Source organism: Chiloscyllium plagiosum, unplaced genomic scaffold, assembly GCF_037043375.1.
Source record: "Chiloscyllium plagiosum isolate Xiang-an unplaced genomic scaffold, Cpla_swu_hap1 HiC_scaffold_7, whole genome shotgun sequence".
Classification (NCBI taxonomy): Eukaryota; Metazoa; Chordata; class Chondrichthyes; order Orectolobiformes; family Hemiscylliidae; genus Chiloscyllium; species Chiloscyllium plagiosum.
In genome coordinates, this window is record NW_028270145.1 from 11,054,347 (window position 1) to 11,078,763 (window position 24,417).

The 24,417-nt window shown below is 42.9% G+C and overlaps 1 protein-coding gene across 4 annotated transcripts in view; it reads left to right on the forward strand.

Moving 5' to 3' along the window:
* Positions 1–24,417, forward strand: part of tbccd1 (TBCC domain containing 1) — a 77,127-nt gene that overhangs the window by 37,980 nt on the left and 14,730 nt on the right. Inside the window, exons 1-3 of one of the 4 annotated variants that reach the window (XM_087988705.1) lie at positions 10,886–12,585; positions 15,173–15,272; positions 16,811–17,148. In XM_087988705.1, coding sequence (XP_087844831.1) covers positions 16,813–17,148 — 336 coding nt within the window. In that variant the 5' untranslated portion in view covers positions 10,886–12,585; positions 15,173–15,272; positions 16,811–16,812. Of the gene's footprint in view, positions 1–10,885; positions 12,596–15,172; positions 15,273–16,810; positions 17,149–24,417 lie in introns of those variants that run through there. The other 3 variants (XM_087988704.1, XM_043692979.2, XM_043692978.2) reach the window with 3 other exon arrangements.

The following is a 24,417-nucleotide window of genomic DNA, read 5'->3' on the forward strand; positions in this document are numbered from 1 at the left end:
AAAAATACTGAGTTAAAGTTAAATGATAAAATATTATTGCGTTAGGTAAGGGACAGTCCTGTGTAAGTTTTTATTTCACTTCGCCTTTTAGTTGTATACAGTGTATTAGTCCCAGAAGTGTTAAAGGCTTCTCCCCGGAAAATGGAAAATACCGTTATGGGATAAGTGAGGGAAAATTGAAAAAATATTTGAGGGAGAGTAAGATACGAATTTTGAGAAGAAATGTGTGCGGTGGGATTTGTTTTGCATTTCTCCATGAAAGAGATAATATAGATGGTCACCTGTGCTGGACGTGTTCTGTGTCGAAATAAATTTAAAGGTAATCACAGCTCATTTATTGTTTGAGGTATATTTATAACACACTCTATAATAACATGCCGTGCTAACTCTTCTCCACCTTCAAAAGCATCTTGGTATGTTCGGCTCTATTTACTTTTCTTCCTCCAACATTGTGAAGCATCTTGGGAAATTTTACTAAGCTGTAACATTCATGCAAGTTGTTATACTTTTGAAATGTTTTTAGATTAGATTACTTAGATTTAAGGTGGCACAGTGGTTAGCACTGCTGCCTCACAGCGCTAGGAGATCCGGGTTCGATTCTCGCTTCAGGCGACTGACTGTGTGGAGTTTGCACATTGCGTGAGTGTGCTCCGGTTTCTTCCCACAGTCACAAAGATGTGCAAGTTAGGCGAATCGGTCATGCTAAAAAGCCGGGAGTGTTAGGTGTCTGGGTCGGTGTGGACTTGTTGGACCTGCTTCCATACTGTAAGTAATCTAATTAAGTTCACCAGGACGTTGACAACAACCCGATTTAAATAAATGGATTTTTCTTTTATTCAAAGACATTGGATTTGTAGAGCAAATTGATGGAACTTTAAATTAAACCACAATCCATCTTACGTATAGGATTGTGCTTTGGATCAATTGAGAGAGATGACAAGAAATAATCTATTTTGAAATTATGATAAAATTCTGAAAATATTAACCAGACCAGTTAGACATCATCTGTGAAAATAAAAAAGCTTGTATTTATACAGCAATTTTTGAAACCACCTGATATCACATGCACTTTAAAGCCCATTAAGTACTTTTGAAATATAGTAACTTTTGTAACGTAGAAAACATTGCAATCAATTTGCATTCAGCAAAGTCCCACAAGTGGCAGCAATTTAAGTCAGTATGAGGCACTGGCTGCTTCAGTATGGTGGGCCCAGAGTCAAGTTTAAGCTCAGTTTGGGAGCCAGGAACATCGGTGGCAACTGCATTGCTGAGATTAGCCTCGTGCAGATTCATGCTGGCGACGATGTAAGTGGACGCAAAATGGCACCGAAGAATGGCAATACAGTTCCAGCAGGGGCAGCACAGCTCCAGGTCATCGGCTGGGCTTGGGTATGTTAAAGTACAGGTTTGAGACGCCTCAGGGAATCCATTATGGACTACAGACCTGTAAGCATCTCTCATGGTTTGTCCTGGAGATCGTACTCTTTGGTGGTCTGGAATTTAAAAAAAACTCTTATAGACAGTTTAGTTTAATTTTAATCATTCCCTTCATTTACTAATAGCATCACTGTTACAACATAACACTGATACCTATAAACCAGGCTAACTGGATTCTAATAATCCAGGAGAGTAGAAATCGCTCTTCTTTCAAGACCCCTGGCCAGCTACTCCGTCATACTATTAAAAACAGAATACTTTTATACACAGGTTTACAAAGGCATTACTGTCACAAACACAAAAGTTAACGAAAACACTGCATGTTCTGAACTAGACAGATAATAGCAACGGCAGAAGTTGGTATTGCAGATGCTGGAGATGAGAGTCAAGATTAGAGTGGTGCTGGAAAAGCACAGCAGGTCAGGCAGCATCCGAGAAGCAGAAAAATCGCCGTTTCGGGCGAAAGCCTTCCATCAGATAATAGCGAGGGACAATAATTCTGAAGAGAAATTAATTTTATACCGAGTTTCGTTCCAAGGTCAGAATTAAACATTGTTTATTAATTTCACAAAGGAACAGCCTTGAGGACCTGTGAGCACATGAACACATGTGACCTTGAACACATGTGAGGACCAAGCAATTAAAAAGAAGCAGAATACTGCAATGTGGATTTCGAAAATGTTGGGAAGGTAAAACTCAGCAAGTAAGACAGTATTATGAAGATGTGGGTGAACCATATCTTTTAAGAGACTTAAAAGCTAGCAGTGACAGCACCAAGTGTTCTCAATAAGGCACAATGTAACATATGCTCCAGCTACAGGAGTAGCTGGTTGCCTGGAAATGACAAAAAACAGATTCGAATTTGCCCAATCAGTTTAAATTATTCCCCGAAAAATACCAATTTCCAATCAAGTTTGAATTGAGTATATTGACAATCTTAAAAGCCAATGACACAGTCTGATGTTCTGGAGTATAAGACCGGGAACAAATTGAACAGTTGGGAGGAGAACTGCTAAGCACCAATGATTAAAAGAATACCTGAAAAAAGCTGTCTTAAAAGTACCTTTTTCGATCAGTAATCTGTGAAGCAGAATCCCTAAGAAGAAGAAAAGAAGATCCAAATAGAAGAACCGAAAGCTGCCTGGTTTTGAGATAAGAAGTGTCGTCTTGTAAATCTTAATTGGAGTTTTATCAGATTAGTATTATAGAAGGGAAGGTAAAAAATAGATTAGAGTAAGGATTTGTATATAGTTGTTGGTTAATTATTCTCTGTTATACATTAAGAAATAAAGTTGTAAATTTTTACTTTAAATACTTCTTGGCCACTCAAATTTTTACAGATAAATCTTTTCTGTGTTGCTGGTTTTAAACTAAGCGGGAGAGTTTACCCCATGATGTAACAGTTTGGGGTCTCGGGTTCGTAATCTGAACTGGTTAAGTCAGATTTGAATAGATTTGGGGGTACAAAAAATTCATAAGATTTAAACACTTGCAGGTTAATGTCCTAGATTTTTAAATACAACATTGGTAAGACAATTTGTTTGATTTCAGTGACTTGTAGTTGATTAAATTAAAAGTGAGAGAAATGGCTCTTAAAATTGCTTAAGGGGTTCAGGGATTTGAAGATGATTCTCAAATTTGCCAGGGAAGTTTAGAAGGAAAGAAAAAGGCCATACTTTTAGAATTAGCAAATAAGTTAGATTTGGGTTTAACCAAGAACAAAAGCAAAGCTGAAATTGTAAAGGGGTTACTCAAACACTTAGGTGTGTCAGAGAAACAGACAAGTGCAGTAGAGGTAGAAAAACTTAAATTACAATTGAGGAAAATGGAGTTAGAAAATAGAGAGAAAGGGAACGAGAAAGAGAGAGAGAGGAAAGGAGAGAGAAGGTTTTTAGCTAAGCAAAGAGAGAGAAGAAAGGGAGAGACAAAAAGAGAGAGAATGTGAACTTGTGACTTAGTTAACAAAGTCAAGTTAACAGGATAAAGAGAAGGTAGTAATATATAAAAATGTCAAAACTCTGCACATTTTGATCAGAAAGATGTTGAAGCCTTCTTTATTTTATTTGAAAGATTGGCTAGGCAGATGGAGTGGGTGCAAGGATTTATGGGTACTGCTAGTTCAGACTAAACTGGTAAGCAGAGCTAGTGAGGTATTTGCCGCACTGTCAGATGAGGGGTCAAGAGATTATGAAGAGGTTAAACAGGCTATTTTAAGTGCTTATGAATTGGTACCAGAACATATTGACAGCGGTTCAGAAACACAAAAAAGGAACCAGGTTAGACTTCAAAAGAATTAAACATAGTCATTTTGATTTTTTGGGTTTGAGGCATTAAGAGTGATTATTCTGCTGAAGGAGTTTAAAAACTCACTTCCAGAGATGGTAAAAACTCACGTAGAGGAACAGGAAGTTCAGGAAGTGAGAAGGGCAGCAGAATTAGCAGATCAGTACATGTTGGTGTATAAGACAAGCTTCCAGCCAGAACTTTGTCCTGTGAGAGATAGAAGTTGGGAGAAGGGGAGATCTCACGCTACTAAAGCAAGAGTAGAGAGCACTGGTAAGAGTTTACAACAGGATAAAAAAGAAGCCTAAGAGGGCAGAAAGGAGGTGAAAGGCCTCAGGTGTTTCCACTGTGGTAAAGTGGGAAACATAAAGTCACAGTGCTAGTCATTAAAGAAAGGCACTGTGGGAAAGGAGCAAAGCCAGTGGCATTAATGAAGGTAGTAAAAGAGACCCCAAGAAGAGCCGAAGACCTGTAGGAGAGTGCACAGCCTCGGCAGGGGCTGGGTATGAAGTTAGTACCTGACCTCTACAAAGAATTCGCCTCTGTGGGTAAAGTTTACTCAGAAAGAAAAGTGGGAGAAGGACAAGAAGTTATAATTTTGAGAGATACAGATCTAAGGGATGAGCGAATATGCACTCTTTCTGATCTGTTACCCGAGAGTGTGGTAATTTGTGGGATAGATGGACAGAAATTTAGCCTTCCCTTCTGTAAGATCAGGTTGGAGTGCCAACTTAAGACTGGGGAAGTTACAGTGGGAGTGATACACAATGTCAGTTCTAGGTATTCAGTTTGTTCTTGGAAATGACTTGGCAGGATCCAAGGTGGGAGTGACACCCCTTGTTGTGGAGAAGCCCAAGGAAGACTAAGAAACTGAGGAGTTAAAACAGAAATATCCTGTTATCTTCCGAGACTGCTTGGTAAGCAGATCCCACTATCATAAGTCACAGCACAAAGCGAAAAGTAGAGAAAGACGAAGGAGTCGAGGTTCAGTTAGTGGATACCCTGTTTGACGTAATGGTGCAAGAAAAATCTCAACAGGCAGAGGGTCAGACAGAAATGTTTAGCCCTGAAAGGCTAAGAGGCTTGCAATAGCAAGACAAGACAATAAATCCAGTGTGTATCATCTTGAATCCCAGGGAGCTTTAGAAAGGTGACATCAGATCTTGGAGACCATGTTCAGAGCATACTGTCGGGATTACCCAAATGATTGGGATAAAGGCATCCTATTTGATTTGCCATTAGAGATGCCCAAACAAATCTACTCAGTTTACTCCTGTTGAGTTAATATTCGGTCATGAAGTGAGAGGCCCTTTGAAATTAATTAAAGAAAAATTGAGAGGACCAAAGTCAGAGATCTCACACTTAGATTACGTATTGGAGGTGAAGGAGAGGTAATCCAAGATGGAAGTATGGGAAAAATTTCTGGCTGTAATAGGCTGCTCCTTTTTTTGAGGTATTTTACGTGTTGGAGATGCTGCTCCTGGAATTCGAGGAAATCAATTATCGTTTGGAACTTTGGAGAAAAAAATTCAAAACAACAGTACTTTTAAAAGGGAGAAGATCAGACAAAGGCAGCACATGGTGAGGTCAGTGCAGGAGAGAGTAAGAGAAAAAAAGAAACCCGCAATGCTAACTGACATAGCAGTGAACATGCTCAGTTTCTGCCTTTGCTGTTTGAATTCACGTAGTGCTGAATATTGGAGTGCATCTGGGAAAATGAACAAACAGTGAAATTCACAATTAATCTTGGAGGAACCTGTTTGGGGGAAGTCACACCATAGAAACAGATAAATTATTTTTTTAAGTGTGGCCTTACAGTAAGTCTGCAGTAATGAGTAGAGTGGGTTCTTTCTTGATTATATGTTTTATTGATATATGTCTCTTGATTAAACTTAAAAATATAACCCAAAAGTATTAAGTTAGCCTGGAGCAGTGTTATGTAGAGAATAAGACAGTGCTACTTTCTGGGTCTGTAGATTGGAAGATGCAAAAATGGCCTTTAGTAGAATGATATCTCTTCTTGTCGGACGTGGGAGCTCAGGGAGAGTTTACATGTTACTGGGGATTTTATCTGCAATAAATCCCGATGGTTGCGAATACTATCAGATCAAATGGATTGCTAGGAGAGACAGTTAGAAGCAAAGAGGAATTGACAAGAGCAAGGGGATATGATGGCTGGCAGCTAAAGTAAGGGAAAAAAGTTGCAGATACAGCCACATGGATCAGTTAACTCCAGGAAAGGTAAGAGAGGTAGGCAGGTAGTGCAAGAATCTTCTGTGGCTATCCCCACTTCAAACAAGCATGCTGTTTTGGAAAAGGGGACCGTAGCACAAACAGCCAAGTTTCTGGTATTGAAACTGGCTCTAATGCAATGATGAGTATGTTGAGTCCCCAGAGATCAATTGTGTTAGGGGACTTTCTAGTCAGAGGCACAGACAGACGTTTCTACGGCCAGCAGCTAAAATTCAGAATGGTGTGTTGCCTCCCTGGTGCCAGGATCAAGGATGTCTCAGAGAGGGTGCAGAATGTTCTCAAGGGGAAGAGGGAACAGCAGGAGGTCATAGTACACATTGGAACCAATGACATAGGAAAACGATGAGATTCTGAAGGGAGAATATAGAGAATTAGGCAGGAGTTTAAAAAGGAGGTCCTCGAGGCTAGTAATATATGGATTAATCCAGGTGCTGTGAGCTAGTGAGGGTAGGAATAGGAGGATAGAGCAGATGAATGCATGACTGATGAGATGGTGAATGGGGGAAGGATTCACATTTTGGATAATTGGAAACTCCTGGGTAGAAGTGACCTGTACAAGAAGGATGGATTGTAACTGAATTGGAAGGGGACTGATATACTGACAGGGAGATTTGCTAAAGTTGTTCAGGAGGATTTAAACTATTAAGGTGTGGGGTAGGACTCAGGGAGGAAAGAGATCAATCTGAGACTGGTACAGTTAAGAAAAGAAGCGAATCAGTCAGGGCAGGCAGGGATAAAGCAGAGAACAAGGCAGGACTGATAAACTGCATTTATTTCAATGTAAAACACCTAACAGGGAAGGCAGATGAACTCGGGGCAGGGTTAGAAACATAGGACTGGGATATCGTAGCAATTACAGAAACGTGGCTCAGGGATGGACAGGACTGGCAGCTTAATGTTCCAGGATACAAATGCTACAGGAAGGACAGAAGAGGAAGCAAGTGAGGAGGGGGAGTGGTGTTTTTGATAAGGGATAGCATTACAGCTGTACTGATGGAAGATATTTCTGGAAATACATTCAGGGAAGTTATTTGGGTGGAACTGAGAAATAAGAAAGGGATGATCACCTTATTGGGATCGTATTATAGTCAGACCTCTAATGCTCAGAAGGAAATTGAGAAACAAATTTGTAAGGACATCTCAGTTGTCTGTAAGAATAATACGATGGTTATGGTCGGAGATTTTAACTTTCCAAACATAGATCGAGACTGCCATAGTGTTAAGGGTTTAGATGGAGAGGAATTTGTTAAGCATGTACAAGAAAATTTTCTGATTCAATATGTGGATGTACCTACTAGAGAAGGTGCAAAGCTTGACCTATTCTTGGGAAGTAAGGCAGGGCAGGTGGCTGAGATGTCAGTGGGGGAGCACTTTGAGGCCAGTGACCATAAATCTATTAGTTTTAAAACAGTGATGGAAAAGGATAGACCAGATCAAAAATTGAAGTTCTAAATTGGAGGAAGGCTAATTTTGACAGTATTAGGCAAGAACTTTCAAAAACTGATTGGGGCAGATGTTCGCAGGTAAACGGACGGCTGGAAAATGGGAAGCCTTCGGAAAGAGATAACGAGAGTCCAGAGACAGTATATTCCTGTTGGGTTGAAAAGAAAGGCTGGTAGGTGTAGGGAATGCTGGATGACTAAAGAAATTGAGGGTTTGGTTAAGAAAAAAAAAGGAAGCATATGACAAGTATAGACAAGAGAGAGATCAAATGAATCCTTAGAAGAGTATAAAGGCAGTTGGAGTATACTCAAGAGTGAAATCAGGAGGGCAAAAAGGGAACATGAGATAGCTTTGGCAAATAGAGTTAAAGAGAATCTAAAGGGTTTTATATATACATTAAGGACAAAAGGGTAACTAGGGAGAGAATAGGGCCCTCAAAGATCAGCAAAGCCGCCTTTTTGTGGAGCCGGAGAGATGTGGGAGATACTAAACAAGTATTTTGCATCAGTGTTTACTGTGGAAGAGGACATGGAAGATACAGAATGTAGGGAACAAGATGGTGACATTTTAAAAAAAACGTCTATATTACAGAGCAGGAATTGCTGGATGTCTTGAAACACGTAAAAGTGGATAAATCCCCAGGACCTGATCAGGTGTACCCTAGAACTCTGTGAGAAGCTAGGGAAGTGATTGCTGGGCCCCTTGCTGAGATATTTGTCACAGGTAGTCATCAATAGTCACAGCTGAGGTGCCGGAAGACTGGACGTTGGCTAACGTGGTGCCACTGTTTAAGACGGGTGGTAAGGACAAGCCAGGGAACTATAGACCAGTGAGCCTGACGTCAGTGATGGGCAAGTTGTTGGAGGGAATCCTGAGGGACATGATGTACATGTATTTGGAAAGGCAAGGACTGATTCGGGATAGTCAACATGGCTTTGTGAGTGGAAAATTATGTCTCACAAACTTGATTGAGTTTTTTGAAGAAGTAACAAAGAATATTGAAGAGGGCAGAGCGGTAGACATGATTGATATGGACTTCAGTAAGGCATTCGACAAGGTTCCCCATGGGAGACTGGTTAACAAGGTTAGAGCTCACGGAATACAGGGAGAACTAGCCATTTGGATACAGAACTGGTTCAAAGGTAGAAGACAGAGGGTGGTGGTGTGGTGGAGGATTGTTTTTCAGACTGGAGGCCTGTGACTGGTGGAGTGCCACAAGGATCGGTGCTGGATCCACTACTTTTCATCATTTATATAAGTCATTTGGATGTGAGCATAAGAGATATAGTTATTATTGGAGGTGTAGAGGACTGCGAAGAAGGTTTCCTCAGATTACAATGGGATCTTGATCAGATGGGCCAATGAGCTGAGAACTGGCAGATGGAGTTTAATTTATTAATATATTAATCTATTTAATTTTTAATCTATTTTCAGGCAGCTCAAAATCCACATTATCTGGATTTGATTCCGCACTATGCAGGGCAGTAACAAACACCTGTTTCTCCATTTCTTTCTCTCAAGTATAACATGGTTTCAAAATGTTCACATGACATACTCAATATCTTTCTTTTCTATCTGGTATCTTGACTAAATAGTTCCCCTGACTCAACTTTATCTCAATTAGATAGAGACCACTATACCTGGCTTTGAAGGGTTCTCTAATCACTGGTAACAGTACTAACATGTTATCCCCTCAGGAAAATGTCCCAGTCTCAGAGTTTTTATCTACCACCTGCTTTTTTCTACACTGTGCCCTCTTTAGATGCTGTTTAGCTAACTCACCTACTTGGTTAAATCTCTCATTGAGTCATAGAGATGTACAACAGCATGGAAACAGACCCTTTGGTCCAACTCGTCCATGCTGACCAGATATCCCAATCCAATGCTGATAAGAGAACCCTTATAGTTGTCCCTATCTAATTGAGATAAAGTTGAGTCAGGGGAACTATTTAGTCAAGATGCCAGATAGAAAAGAAAGGTATTGAGTATGTCATGTGAACATGTTGAAACCACTCTGTCACTGTCCTGCAGAGTGCGGAATCAAATCCAGATAATGTGGATTTTGAGCTGCCTGAAAATAGATTTAAAAAATGAAGAAGTCCTTGAGGAGTAGGATAGGTTAGTAAGCCATTGTCTCAGGAGAATAGAATGCAGTTGAAAGATTTGTTACTGCCGTATAAGGACATATGTTAGAATTAGATGGGGAGGACTAATGCTGTTGTACATGAAGTAGATGTAGGAAATACTGTTCCGATAAAACAGTCCTCAATCGGCTTAATCCTTTCAAAGCCAGACAGGTCCAGATCGAGGTGGAGGCCATGCTCGATGAGGACATCATCGAACCAAGCCAGAGCGAGTGGTTTTCACTGATCATCTTAGTTCCAAACTGGACAGGACTCAACGATTCTTGGTGGACTATTGTAAGGTCAACGCTGTTACAAAATCTGACTCATATCCAATTCCTAGATTAGAGGACTGTATCGAGAAAGTCGGACAAGCCAGTTACATCACCAAGTTGGACTTAAAGGTACCTGCCAGTAACCACACATTATCAGAGTTGGCAAAAGAAGTTTCTGCATTTGTAACCCCAGAAATGGGCTATATCAGTTTAAAGTGAATCCCTTTGGAATGAAGGACGTACCCGCCACATTCCAAAGACTCATGAAGAGAGTTCTGGTTGGGTTAACAAACTGTGCAGTCTATTTGGACAATGTAGTGATCTTTAGTAAGTCCTGGAAAGATCACATGGTAAAGTTGGCAAAGCACAACTACGAGAAGCAAAACTGGTGATAAATAAGACGGAATTCGCGAAAGTAGAGGTGACGTTTTTGGGACATAACATCGGTCATGGAAGGTTGACCCCATGGAACTCAAAGACGAAGGCCATCGAGAAATTTCCACGACCAACCGCGAAGAAAGAGATGCTTCAATTCTTAGGACTCAGCGGATTCTATCGGAAGTTTGTTCCAAACTTCAGCAGTGTAGTGGCACCATTAACCGATTTGCTGAAGAAGAACACAAAGTTTTGGTGGACAGAACCATGCCAGGAGGATTCGATGATTTGAAATCAATATTAACCACCAAACCAGTTTTAGCTACACCAAACCTTTCAAAACATTCTAAAGTCGCCATCAATGCTAGTGACATAGCTGTACTCCTATAGGAAGATAAGGATGGGATTGAACTGCCAGTTAGTTGCTTTTCAAAGACGATCAACATCCACCAGAAGAAATACTCCACATTCAAAAAGGAACTATTGAGTTTGGTACTAGCCTTACAACATTTTAATGTGTATGTCACGAACAATGTGTCGCAGACGGTTGTACATAGATCACAATCCGCTTACACTCTTAGAAAGCTTTAATTACAAAAATATGAGACTATTTAATTATGTTACAGACTTTTAGTTTAATCATCATACATTTTGTAGGTCGGAAGAATATAATTGCAGATGGGTTATCGCGGATTTAACTGATAGAGTTTAGATGAGATTTTTCTTCATTTATATATATATATAAACGTATATGGAAAGAAATTAAGGTGAACTTATATTAAAAGTTATCTGTATGTTAGGATAATGTGTTTAAAAAGTAGAGAAAAAAGTGAAGCCATCTTTTCATTATGATGGTTCATTTTTTTCTTAAGGGGGGAGATATTATGAAGATGTGGGTGAACTATTATACCTTTTAAGAGAGTTAAAAGCTAGCAGTGACCGCACCGGGTGTTCTCAATAAGACACAATGTAACATGTGCTCCAGCTACCAGAGTTGCCCGGAAATGACAAAAAAAATTTGAATTAGGCCAATCGGTTTAAATTATTCCCCAAAAAATACCAATTTCCAATCAAGTTTGAATTGAGTATATTGACAATCTTAAAAGTCAATGTCACAATCGGATGAGACCGGGGAAAAATTGAACAGTTGGAAGGAGAACTGCCAAGCCATAGCGGGTAAAAGACAGCCTGAAAAATCACTCTTTTAAAAGAACTGTTTTCAATCAGTAACTTGTGAAGCAGAATCCCTAAGACACGGGAAGATCTAAATAGAACCAAAAGCTGCCTGGTTTTGAGGTAAGAAGTGTTGTTTTGTAAATCTTAATTGGGAGTGTTATCTGATTAGTATTGTAGAAGGGGAGGTAAAAGATAGGTTGGAGTAAGGACTTGTACATAGTTGTTAGTTAATCATTCTCTGTTATACTTTAAGAAATAAAGTCGTGAATTTTTACTTTAACTAGTTTTTGGCCACTCGAATTTTTCAGATTACTGCACGGGATAAATCTTTTCTATGTTACTGGTTTTAAATTAAGCAGGAAAGTTTATCCCGTGTCGTAACAACAGCATTTGTGATAAAACAGAATTAAGGGTTCAGGTTTTTTGGAACAGGGTTTGAACTCGGAAGACCTATGATAAGGTAGAACAACTTTTCCCAGTTCTGACGAATAGTCCCATACCAGCCACGTTCACGGTCTCTCGTCTCTCCGAAGAAGCACCTAAACCTCTTCCCCTAGCATTTTCTGTGTTTATTGCAAGTATAGATAATGTGTAAACACTGAAAATGCAAAGTCCTGCCGACGTCCAGCAAGAGAAGGCCATTCACTAAGATCGGGGCCGACCAACTGCAAGAATGCGACCGAGAGAAGCTCGAGTAAGGCGACTGAAACGTTGGTTGAGTTGAAGCCAAAGCCCAGGGTTCGAAAAAGAACTGTATGTCTTTTTTTCAAATAGCCCCGAATAGCGAAATGGCCAGGTGTTGAGAGAATTGCACCACGTTATGTGCTGTTGTACTTTTGCAAATGTGTGTGAGATAATATCGATGGACAGTCTATCCGTTTGCAACCGCGTTGACATGCAACAGGTTGCGAGCGGCAGTGAGGATTGAGGATGCTGCTGCTGCTGCTGCCGCCGCCGCCACGCCTGGCCCCGATGGGCTGAGGCCCGCCTTTCCGCCGCAATCTCGAGTTGGGAGTTGCGCAGCTGCACACCGTGAGCGGCGGCGGCGAGACTGCAGGGAGAGAGGCGCTGTCTGGCCCGGCCAGCGGGCCCTACTAAAGGAGCACCGTGTTGATGATCTGATTTCTGGAGGGATTGCAGTGACTGAGGGGCCGGATAGCCTTCGCTTCTCTGATCCAGGCGGGCTCTACGGATAGGAAGAAAACTGCTTCGCTGCTGCAAGGAAAGACGGTGTCCTAACTGCTGTTTTGTATTTGCTCACCCCCTCCCTGTTGCTGCTGCTGCTCAACTTTCCCTCTTGCTTCTGAACTGCATGTGTTTATAGGCACCTTCATGCCTTTTTCCCTCTAAATTTGCAGAGTTGAAACGAATTAATTCGCTCTCTTCCCCCCTCCTTCCTTAAATACTCGTTGATTCATAACAAGGTAGCCTCTGGAATATATTTAAAAAGTAAAGTGGAAAGTCGTCAAGAGTTAGATTAAAATGTTGTTGCTGCCCTAGTCTTCTCCCCTCCCAATTACCGAACGGTACCTAAATGCCTCATTGAGCCCCTCGACCTCAAAATGTGTAGATAGTAGGCACTACCTCAAGGGCTGCTGCGTTGACCAGTTAATGGCCATCTTTAGCCAGGCCCAGGAGCCATCTCACAAAGTGGTCCTCTGATTTGACCACCTCTTCGTCTCTCAAGGTGGTCATAGATCAGGAGCGTGGGGCATAAGTGCAACCAGAAATTTAAAAGCGACCCCTTTTAAAAATAAACAAAACAGTTGTCTCAAACACAAACATTCAAAAAGTGAACATGAAAAGTTTATTCCCGCAGGTCACAAAAACAAAGCGTAGCCTGTAAAACTTACTTGAAGTTTTAATTGCATGAGACTGCTGCAGGTAGCAGACTCCACCCTAGATCCTTGATGGAAAGGGGACTTCCTTACAAAAGAGCCATCCACTGAGTATATCTGCTGGAAGGTAGAACATAACGCAAGACTGTATCCTGGGAGTTGTCAAAAACGAGGAATTGGAAAGTGTGCAGCAGTCTGTGCAGGAAAACACTCTTATTTGGAAGGACACAAAGGGAATTTCCTTGGGATGGGAAAATGTGTCCCAAGGGAGGGTTTGCTTTGTCAACAATGTCAAATTCCAAGTAGACAGGAATAAGTTCACCCGGAAACTCACCCTGCACTCCAGCCACCTCATCCTCCTGTGTGCTGTCCGAGTACCGCAGCCATGAGGTTCTGGGTGGCGTTGGCTGCATAGTGTTTGTTAGACAACACTCTAGCATCCAATTGCATTGGTGTCATTCAGCCCACTCCTCCACCATCCAACACATCCAAGTCACCCCAGCCTCCTGTACCAGTCACCTAAAATCCTGCTAACAAACAGTTCTGTTCCTGAGCAGCATCTTCCTCACGACAGCTGCCGCTCCAACTAAAGTACAAAGGCTGTATTATGCCAGATAAATTGTATGAATGGCAAATAGAACATGGAACAATACAGAAAAGAACAGGCCCTTCGGCCCACAATGTTGTGCCGAACATTTGTCCTAGCTTGAGCACCCATCCATGTACCTATCCAATTGCCGCTTAAAGGTCACCAAAGATTCTGACTCTACCACTCCCACAGGCAGCGCATTCCATGCCCCTACCACTCTCTGGGTAAAGAGCCCACCCCTGACATCTCCCCTATACCTTCCACCCTTCACCTTAAATTTATGTCCCCTAGTAACACTCTGTTGCACCCGGGGAAAAAGTTTCTGACTGTCTACTCTATCTATTCCTCTGATCATCTTAGAAACCTCTATCAAGTCACCCCTCATCCTTTGCCGTTCCAACGAGAAAAGGCCTAGCACTCTCAACCTATCCTCGTACGACCTATTCTCCATTCCAGGCAACATCCTGGTAAATCTTCTCTGTACCCTCTCCAAAGCTTCCACATCTTTCCTAAAGTGAGGTGACCAGAACTGCACACAGTACTCCAAATGTGGCCTAACCAAAGTCCTGTACAGTTGCAACATCACTTCACGACTCTTGAATTCAATCCCTCTGCTAATGAACGCTAATACACCATAAGCCTTCTTACAAGCTCTATCCACCTGAGTGGCAATTTTCAAAGATCTATGAACAGAGACCCCAAGATCCCTCTGTTCCTCCACCTCACTAAGAACCCTACCGTTAACCCTGTATTCCGCATTCTTATTTGTCTTTCCAAAATGGACAACCTCACACTTGGCAGGGTTGAACTCCACCTGCCACTCCTCAGCCCAGCTCTGCATCATATCTAAGTCTCTTTGCAGCCGACAACAGCCCTCCTCACTATCCACAACTCCACCAATCTTTGTATCATCTGCAAATTTACTGACCCACCCTTCAACTCCCTCATCCAAGTCATTAATAAAAATTACAAACAGCAGAGGACCCAGAACTGATCCCTGCGGAACTCCACTTGTAACTGGGCTCCAGGCTGACAAATACCAAATAATTTAAAACCCCAAGCGGCTGTGGATGGATTTAAATTTTCATTTCGGAAATAGTAGTCTAGCCTCAATATTGCTAGCCCACTTAGATAACCATGATGCTACCATAATCCCTGGAATATATTTCTAATCTAACTCTTTTGACCCTCTATTGAAGCCATTTATCAGTTTTTGTTCCTCCTTCAACAATCTCTAACCTTTTAAGTAAGCCATTACCTAATTTATATAGTTGTTTTTGATATTTGTATTTTACAGTTTTAATCTTTGTTTTGTTTTCTTTGCTTAGAAAGAATACAGATGTAATATTTACAGATTTTCTCTGAATCTCTTTAATACATAGGTACAGAAATACAGAGATGTTCACATAACCTGGAGTCACAGTGGAAGAACTTTAACAAATTTATTGGATTAATCCTGACTACAGTTTAGAAATTTCAGGTTAGTATTATTCACTCTAAGTAAACAAGATCTGTATACAAACTCCTTCCAAAGGTTAGTATTTACCTCATATCAAAGTTGCACTTTTTATTAGCTTAGCTCTCAGAGTAAAACTCTAGTAGGAGACCGGGGAGATATGAAGGCTAATCAAAGCATTGCAATTTTAATGTTGTCAGTCATACTACTAGCTATTAATATCAAGGCCCAATATTACCGATATGGACACTACAGTTTCAGTACGTCTGAGGGGGTTTTGCATTACAGAGATGCAATGAACAATAATAAGAAAACTAGTGAATGATTTTAATTTTTCCTCTTTTTGGTGTTGAGGATTATTTTAGTGTACGTTGACTCCAATTCTTATCTCGATGTAGAGCTTATTACTTTATATTGGATTCATGAAGATAATTTTTCTTCACTGGGAGAATGTGAATGTTTTCAATGAGCAAGTCTTTTGAATATCATTAAATTTTATTTATTGGAATCACATTGAGATGGTAGTTCTATTTTAATTAAATTTATATTTTCTATCAAAAATAATGTTCACAAATGTAAGAAGATTCTTCATAGTAAACTATTTTTGTGTGTTTTTGTATGAGTATTCTTGGTTAAAACTGAGAATAAATTTGATAATAGATAAGGTCGTGAAAATTTAAAACTACAGGCAGTAAGTCCTCATTTGATGTCACGTTCCTGAACAAGTGCAATTTTATTCGAACAACTTTAAGCAAATCCAACTTGCCCATTAAAACGGATGTAAAAGCTACAGTTAATTTCTATAGGATCTTTCTCATCAGGAAAAAGTAAAAATTATACCCCGTTAATTGAAATACCAATAGCAATTTAGCAATGTAAAGTAACTTCTAAAAACAATTATTTTATCCTAACTTACTAATCACCTCCCACTTGTTGCCTCTCCTTTTAGTCATCCATCCTGCTTGCTGAACCTCATGCTCACTACTCCCCCTTCATCTTGCTAACCCTCTTCTCCTTATCTCCTTAGCTTATGTCTAATTCTTCCAACTACTGTGGACAGTCCTTCTTGATGACCCTAACCCTCCGCCTCTCCCACACATCACTTCCCTCTCCTGAACCGTTGCTGTGAGGGCTCCAGACATAAATAGCACAAGTCAAGAAGAGCAGCTTTAACTTGTGGGAATTAAGCAAGTCAGAGGGTTGACACCTAGAGAAAGGATCAGGGAGCAGCATAATCCCCAAACTAGAGGGATAACATTGAGAAGAGGGATAAGGGAGTGGGAGAGAAACATAAAAGATGCCATCAGTCAAGTTACCCGGCCCTATGTCAACCAGCTCAAACAATTTTAAAATGAAACTCCTGTTGAAAAAGGCAAATAGGGGAGCCAGTCACTCACTAGCATGGAAACCGAACACTGAAACAGGGATTTACTTCAGCTGACTCCATCTGTTGCACCTGAATGAAGTCGCATTATCAATGAAACAGAGTCATTGGTGAAAATCATTGGCTTCTATTGCTATCATTAAACCAACACTGAAGTAAACTATTTTCTTTTCTGCAGAAATGGAGCAGCCAAGTGTTCATCTTTGGGTAAAACATGAAACCTTCATTGTTGGGGTATTGCAGATCCCACCTCCTTCAAAATTCAGTATGCACTACCTTCGAAAAATGGCAACATATGTTCGAACAAAGGGAGGAGATGGTGGTTATCCCAGACTTTCTTGGCCAATGTGGAGGCACATTGCTTGTGGAAAGTTGCAACTGGCTGAATATTTGGCTTGGCTGTATTTTGAAACGTTTGACAGTCTTCTAGAGAGAAGTTCAGAGGAGAGGCTGGAGTGGGCTGAGGCAGTATCTCATTGCAGGTCAGAAGAGGAAGTTGACAAACTGAAAAGTAAGGTATTGACTTTAATTTTGGTGAATTCTTCATTTTACTCTGCAATAGAAAAAAAAAGTATCAGCTAAAAATTCCCTGCAGTATATTACTGACTGGCTTTGTGAACCTTGAATAGTGATTATAGATAGCTTTTTATCAAGAGCACTGATGAGGTATGCTGGCACATGACCATCTCCACATAGACCCCAAGTTGTGGATGTTTTATTAAAAAGGAACCCAGTGAGTGATTTCACATCTATATCAGAATGACAGTTATCAATGCGAATCTATCATAGATCTTTGTGATTTCTAACACTATCAGGTATATTTGTTTAGAAAGTCCCCTTATTAATACTTCATGTCATTTATTCTATATGCTAGTTAGCATTAGATTTATGAAACAAAACAATAAATTTAAATGGAATGACAACTAAACATCCCTAATTTAAGAATTATGACTGCAAACTCTGGCAAGCAATTCATTTTAAATATCAGCCACCAGTTTTGTTAAGCTGCCTTCATTCAGTCTTGGTCAGAAAATGGAACAGTAAGTCCGGGAAGACAGCTATGGAAATATGAGGAGAAAGTGAGGTCTGCAGATGCTGGAGATCAGAGATGGAAATGTGTTGCTGGAAAAGCGCAGCAGGTCAGGCAGCATCTAGGGAACAGGAGAATCGACGTTTCGGGCATTAGCCCTTCTTCAGGAATGAGGAAAGTTGGTCCAGCAGGCTAAGATAAAAGATAGGGAGGAGGGACTTGGGGGAGGGGTGTCGGAAATGTGATAGGTGGAAAGAGGTCAAGGTGAGGGTGATAGGTCAGACTGGAGTGGGGGCGGAGAGGTCGGGAAGAAGATTGCAGGTTAGGAAGGCGGTGCTGAATTTGATGGATTTGACTGAGACAGGCTGGGGGGAGGGGAAATGAGGAAACTGGTGAAATCCGAGTTCATCCCTTGTGGTTGGAGGGTTCCTAGGCGGAAGATGAGGCGTTCTTCCTCCAACCGTCGTTTCGCGGTGGTCTGACGATGGAGGAGTCCAAAGACCTGCATATCCTTGGTGGAGTGGGAGGGGGAATTGAAATGTTGAGCTACAGGGTGGTTGGGTTGGTTGGTCCGGGTGTCCCAGAGGTGTTCTCTGAAACGCTCCGCAAGTAGCCGGCCTGTCTCCCCAATATAGAGGAGGCCACATCGGGTGCAGAGGATGCAATAGATGATATGTGTGGAGGTGCAGGTGAATCTGTGGCGGATATGGAACTTTCCTTTGGGGCCTTGGAGGGAGGTGAGGGGGGAGGTGTGGGCGCAAGTCTTGCACCACCTGCGGTTGCAGGGGAAGGTGCCGGGAGTGGAGGTTGGGTTGGTGGGGGGTGTGGATCTGACGAGGGAGTCACGGAGGGAGTGGTCTTTACGGAATGCTGATAGGGGAGGGGAGGGAAATATATTCTTGGTGGTGAGGTCCGTTTGGAGGTAGCGGAAATGATGGCGGATGATGCGCTGTACATGGAGATTGGTGGGGTGGTAGGTGAGGACCAGTGGGGTTCTGTCCTGGTGGCGTTTGGAGGGGCGGGGTTCAAGGGCGGAGGATCGGGAAGTGGAAGAGATGCGGTGGAGGGCATCGTCGACCACGTCGGGGGGGAAATTGCGGTCCTTGAAGAAGGAGGCCATCTGGGATGTGCGTTTTTGGAACTGGTCCTCCTGGGAGCAGATGCGGCGGAGTCGAAGGAATTGGGAGAATGGGATGGCGTTTTTACAGGGGGCAGGATGGGAGGAGGTGTAGTCTAGGTAGCTGTGGGAGTCGGTCGGTTTGTAGTAGATGTCCGTGTTGATTCGGTCGCCTGAGATAGAAATAGAAAGGTCGAGGAAGGGGAGGGAGGAATCTGAGACTGTCCAGGTGAATTTGAGGTCGGGGTGGAAGGTGTTGGTGAAGTGGATGAACTGTTCAACCTCCTCGTGGGAGCACAAGGCGGCGCCGATACAGTCATCGATGTAGCGGAGGAAAAGGTGGGGGGTGGGGCCAGTGTAGTTGCTGAAGATGGATTGTACCACATATCCTACGAAGAGGCAGGCATAGCTGGGGCCCATGCGGGTGCCCATGGCTACTCCTTTCGTTTGGAGGAAGTGGGAGGATTGGAAAGAGAAGTTGTTCAGGGTGAGGACCAGTTCAGTCAGTCGAAGGAGGGTGTCAGTGGAAGGGTACTGGTCGGTACGGCGGGAAAGAAAGAAGCGGAGGGCTTTGAGTCCTTCGTGATGGGGGCTGGAGGTGTACAGGGACTGGATGTCCATGGTGAAAATAAGGCGTTGGGGACCGGGGAAGCGAAAACCATGGAGCAGGTGGAGGGTATGGATGGTGTCCCGAACGTAGGTGGGGAGTTCTTGGACTAAGGGGGACAGGATGGTGTCAAGGTATGCGGAGATGAGTTCGGTGGGGCAGGAGCAGGCGGAGACAATGGGTCAGCCGGGGCAGTCAGGTTTGTGGATTTTGGGCAGGAGGTAGAAGCGGGAGGTGCGGGGTTGTGGGACTATGAGGTTGGAGGCGGTGGATGGGAGATCCCCCGAGGTGATGAGGTTATGGACGGTCTGGGAGATGATGGTTTGGTGGTGGGGGGTGGGGTCATGGTCAAGGGCGCCCCCAGACCTAACCCCGCCCCCACACCCAGCTCCAGCCCCACACCAGGTCCTAGCTCCCAGCCCTGCCGTGTTTTCACTATCCCTCCAGACCTACCCCTCTCTGAGAATGAAAGATCAGTCCTCAGCAGAGGCCTCACCTTCATTCCCCTACGCTCCCGGATTGATGAATTCAACACGCGGCGTGACATCGAACAATTCTTCCGCCGCCTTCGCCTCCGTGCCTACTTCTTTAACCAAGACTCCCGCCCACCCTCTGACGACCCCTTCTCCCGCCTCCAACACACCCCATCCATCTGGATACCCCGTGCTGTCCTCCTACCTGCCCTCGACCTCTGCATAGCCAACTGCCGCCGCGATATTAACCGCCACCTGAACTCCCCCACCCCTCTCACCCACTCCAACCTCTCACCCTCGGAACGCGCAGCCCTCCACTCACTCCGTTGCAACCCCAACCTCACTATCAAACCAGCAGACAAGGGAGGCGCGGTAGTAGTTTGGCGCACCGACCTCTACATCGCTGAGGCCAAACGCCAGCTCGCAGATACCTCCTCCTACTGCCCCCTTCACCAACACCTTCCACCCCGACCTCAAATTCACCTGGACTGTCTCAGATTCCTCCCTCCCCTTCCTCGACCTTTCTATTTCTATCTCAGGCGACCAAATCAACACGGACATCTTTGGACTCCTCCATCGTCAGACCACCGCGAAACGACGGTTGGAGGAAGAACGCCTCATCTTCCGCCTAGGAACCCTCCAACCACAAGGGATGAACTCGGATTTCACCAGTTTCTTCATTTCCCCTCCCCCCAGCCTGTCTCAGTCAAATCCATCAAATTCAGCACCGCCTTCCTAACCTGCAATCTTCTTCCCGACCTCTCCGCCCCCACCCCAGTCTGACCTATCACCCTCACCTTGACCTCTTTCCACCTATCACATTTCCGACGCCCCTCCCCCAAGTCCCTCCTCCCTATCTTTTAGCCTGCTGGACCAACTTTCCTCATTCCTGAAGAAGGGCTAATGCCCGAAACGTCGATTCTCCTGTTCCCTAGATGCTGCCTGACCTGCTGCGCTTTTCCAGCAACACATTTCCAGCTATGGAAATATGTCCCAGTGCAAAAGATAAACTAGATTTGGTATCCATTGGAGGAGGACCAAAAACTCTGACAACTGGATATATTTTTGATCAAGCATGCTGCCATTTTAGCTAAAGAAACACAGTGAAAGGATGGCACAGTGACAGTCACGTTCACACGAGTTTTACTTGTTTTAGTGAGAGTTGCAGTGGGTCTTATTGAAAAATTGCATTTTAAAATTGTTTAGTTAGCACTATAAATTTCAAATAGTGTTTCCATTGAACTATTCAGCTGGGTAAAATATAAATTTTCTTTCCTCACTTTAATTCCCTTGAATTGAATTCTTGAGTAAAGTACAAAGTTAGTGATCAAAGATTAACTTAATCATTCTTCCAGCATTTAAAAAACAAATTTACAATAAATCTATTGTATTCATTACAATATCCCTAGCTAACTCTTTGCATCGTAACTGCTTCCACACTAACCAAGTTTTGTGCTTGCGATTTTGGAAAAGATTTGTAGCTCGGATTGTGGATCAGGTTGTAAGTTTGCTCGCTGAGCCGGTGGATTTGTTCTCAGATGTTTCATCATCATACGAGGTAACATCAGTGAGCCACCAATGAAGTATTGGTGTTCTGTCCTGCTTGCTATTTCTGTGTCTTGGTCTGTTATGGTAGGTGATATCACTTCTGGTTCTTTTTCTGAAAGGTTGGTAAATGAGGTCCTATTCGATAAGTTTGTTAATGGAGTTCTGGTTTGAATGCCAGGACTCTAGGAATTCCCGTGTGTCTCATTGTTTAGCCTGTCCCAGGATGGATGCATTGCCCCAGTCAAACTGGAGTCCTTCTTCATATGTTGTATGGATACTAGTGATAGTTAGTCATGTCTTTTGGTGGCTAGCTGGTGCTCATGTATCCTAGTGGCTAGTTTCCTCCTGTCTGTCCAATGTAATGTTTGTTGCAGTCCTTCCCGGGTATTTTGTATATGACATTTGTTCTGCTGGTTGTTGGTACGGAGTCCTTCAAATTCATCAGGTGGTGTTTAAGTGTGGTGGTAGGTTTGTGGGGCTACCATGATGAAATAGGGCCAGAGTAGACTGGTTGTCATCTCCACAATGTCTTTAATGTATGGGAGGGTGGCTAGAGTCTCTGGGCGAGTTGTCTTCTTGATAAGGTCTGTTGTGTAGGAATCGGTGGACTGCGCTTTTCAAGTACCTGTTATTCCTGATTACGTTGTATAGGTATTTTTCCTGGGCTTCTCATAGTTATTGGTACTGCAGTATGTTGTGGCTCATTTAAATAATGTCCCAATGCTGTTCCGTTTGTGGATGTTGGGATGATTGCTCCTGTAGTTGAGTATCTGGTCAGTGTGTGTGTGGCTTTCCTCTAGATGCTGGTCTGCAGCTCTCCATTGGCTTTTCATTCTATTTTGACGTCTAGGAAGGGGCATCTGTTGTTCTCTTTCTCTTTGGTGAATTTCATACCAGCAAGGATGTTGCTTGTGGGTTTCTTCTAATTCGTTGAATTTGGTGTTGACAAAGGTGTCATCCACATCGTGGACCCAGAGTTTGGGCTGGACCTTGGGAAGGGCTGTTTGTTCTAACCTCTGCATAACTGCCTACCCAGGAGCCCTGATATTGGTGATCCCATAGACATCCCATTGATTTGTTTATAGATCTTGTCTTTGATGGTGAATTGGGTTGAGAGGCACAGGTCTACTAGTTTGAGGATGCTGTCCTTGCTGATGGAGTTGGTGCTGTCATGTGTTTGTGTCCTTGGTTCATCTAGCAGTGAGGCCAATGTTTCTTCGGCGAGGGTAATGCTTAATGATGTTAATAGGGCCATCACGTAGAAGGAAACCATGACCTCAGCATTCTCTACCTTGGTGTCTTCGATGTGAAGGAATTCCTCGGAGTGGATGGAGTGGCTTGAGCCTTCTCATAGGCATTTCAGTTTGAGTTGTAGTTCTTTTGTCAGTCTATATGTTGGTGTACCAGGAAGTGAGACTATGGGTCTGAGGGGGAGTCCCTTGTTTATATACCTTTGGTAATCTGTAGAAACTGGATGTGTTGTGTCTTTCGGATTTCATTCTTTGGAGGTCTGTCTTGTTAATTTCACCTGTCTTGTGAAGTTTCCTCAGGGATGCTTTAATATGGTTTTCTAGCTGTGGAATTGGATCCAGTGCCACCTGTTGATAGGTATCGGTATCGGCAAGTAATGTGTTTGCTTTTTCAATGTATTGTGTTCTGTTCAGGATGACGGTCATGTGCCCTTTGTCTGCTGGTAGGATTATGATATTTCTGTCTTTTCTGAGTCCTTTCCACGGCTTTCCCTTCCAGTGTGTCAAGAGTGTTCCCTTGTTTCTTTCTGCTTAGTGTTAGTGCTGCTGTCTGTCTGATGGCCTGCTGGGTTTCTTCCACAAGTCTGTTGTCTTTCAGGGTGGATTCCAGTGCTGCTAGGAAGTCCTTTTTGTCCGCGTCCCTGTGTTGAAGTGCATCCCTTATGCTAGGACCGCTGTTCTTTGTATCTGGGAATGATCGGTCCGACAGGTTCTTTATCCAAGTGTCTGAATTGTCTATGTTGTCATTGTGCGTGAGCTTGGCCACTCTTTCTTGTAGGGCTGTCTTTTCTTTGTCTTGGTTTGCTGTTGTTTAGTGTTGAAAGCTCGCTCTAGTGTACTTGTCCATTCATGGTTAGTTGCATTAGTGTACCGAGTTTTTTGGCCTGAAATTTCTCATCCGTATTTGTGGAGAAACAGACCACAACAAGAAGACAACTCGCCCAGAGATTCTAGCCACCCTGCCATATCTCAAACATGATGACTGGATTACTCTGGCCCCCAGGCATCATGGTAGCCCATAAACCTGCCACCACACTGAAACAGCTCCTGATGAATTTAAAGGACCCCGTACCAATAACCAGCAGAATGAGCGTCGTATACAAAATACCCTGCAAGAACTGCAACAAACATTGCATTGGACAATTGGGCAGGAAGCTAGCCACCAGGATACATGAGCACCAACTAGCCACCAAAAGACATGACCAACTTTCACTGGTATCCATATACACAGATGAAGAAGGACTCCAGTTTGACTGGGACACTACATCCATCCTGAGACAGGCTAAACAAAGATATGCACGGGAATTCCAAGAGTCCTGGCATTCAAATTGAAACTCCATTAACAAACATAGCGATCTGGACCCCATTTACAATCCTCTCAGAAACAAAACCAGAAGTGATATCACCCACCACAACAGACCAAGGTACACAAATAGCAAGAAGGACAGAACACCAGTGCTTCATTGGAGGCTCACTGATGATGTTACCTAGCATGGTGACGAAACATCTGAGAATAAATTACCAGCTCAGCGAGCAAACATCCAACCAAATCTTGTGCTTCATGCAGATTAAGGTTGGTTTTTGAGAAACGCCTGGTCTGCTTAGAACTACTACTTACCATGTGATGCATTTTCTGACTGAACTTTTGGGTAGTTGGAAGTATTTTTAATTACCTTTGGCACATATTAATAATGTATTTATACAAGTGTTTGTCACTGAACTATATTAGTATCTCATAACCTTATTGATTATCAATTGGT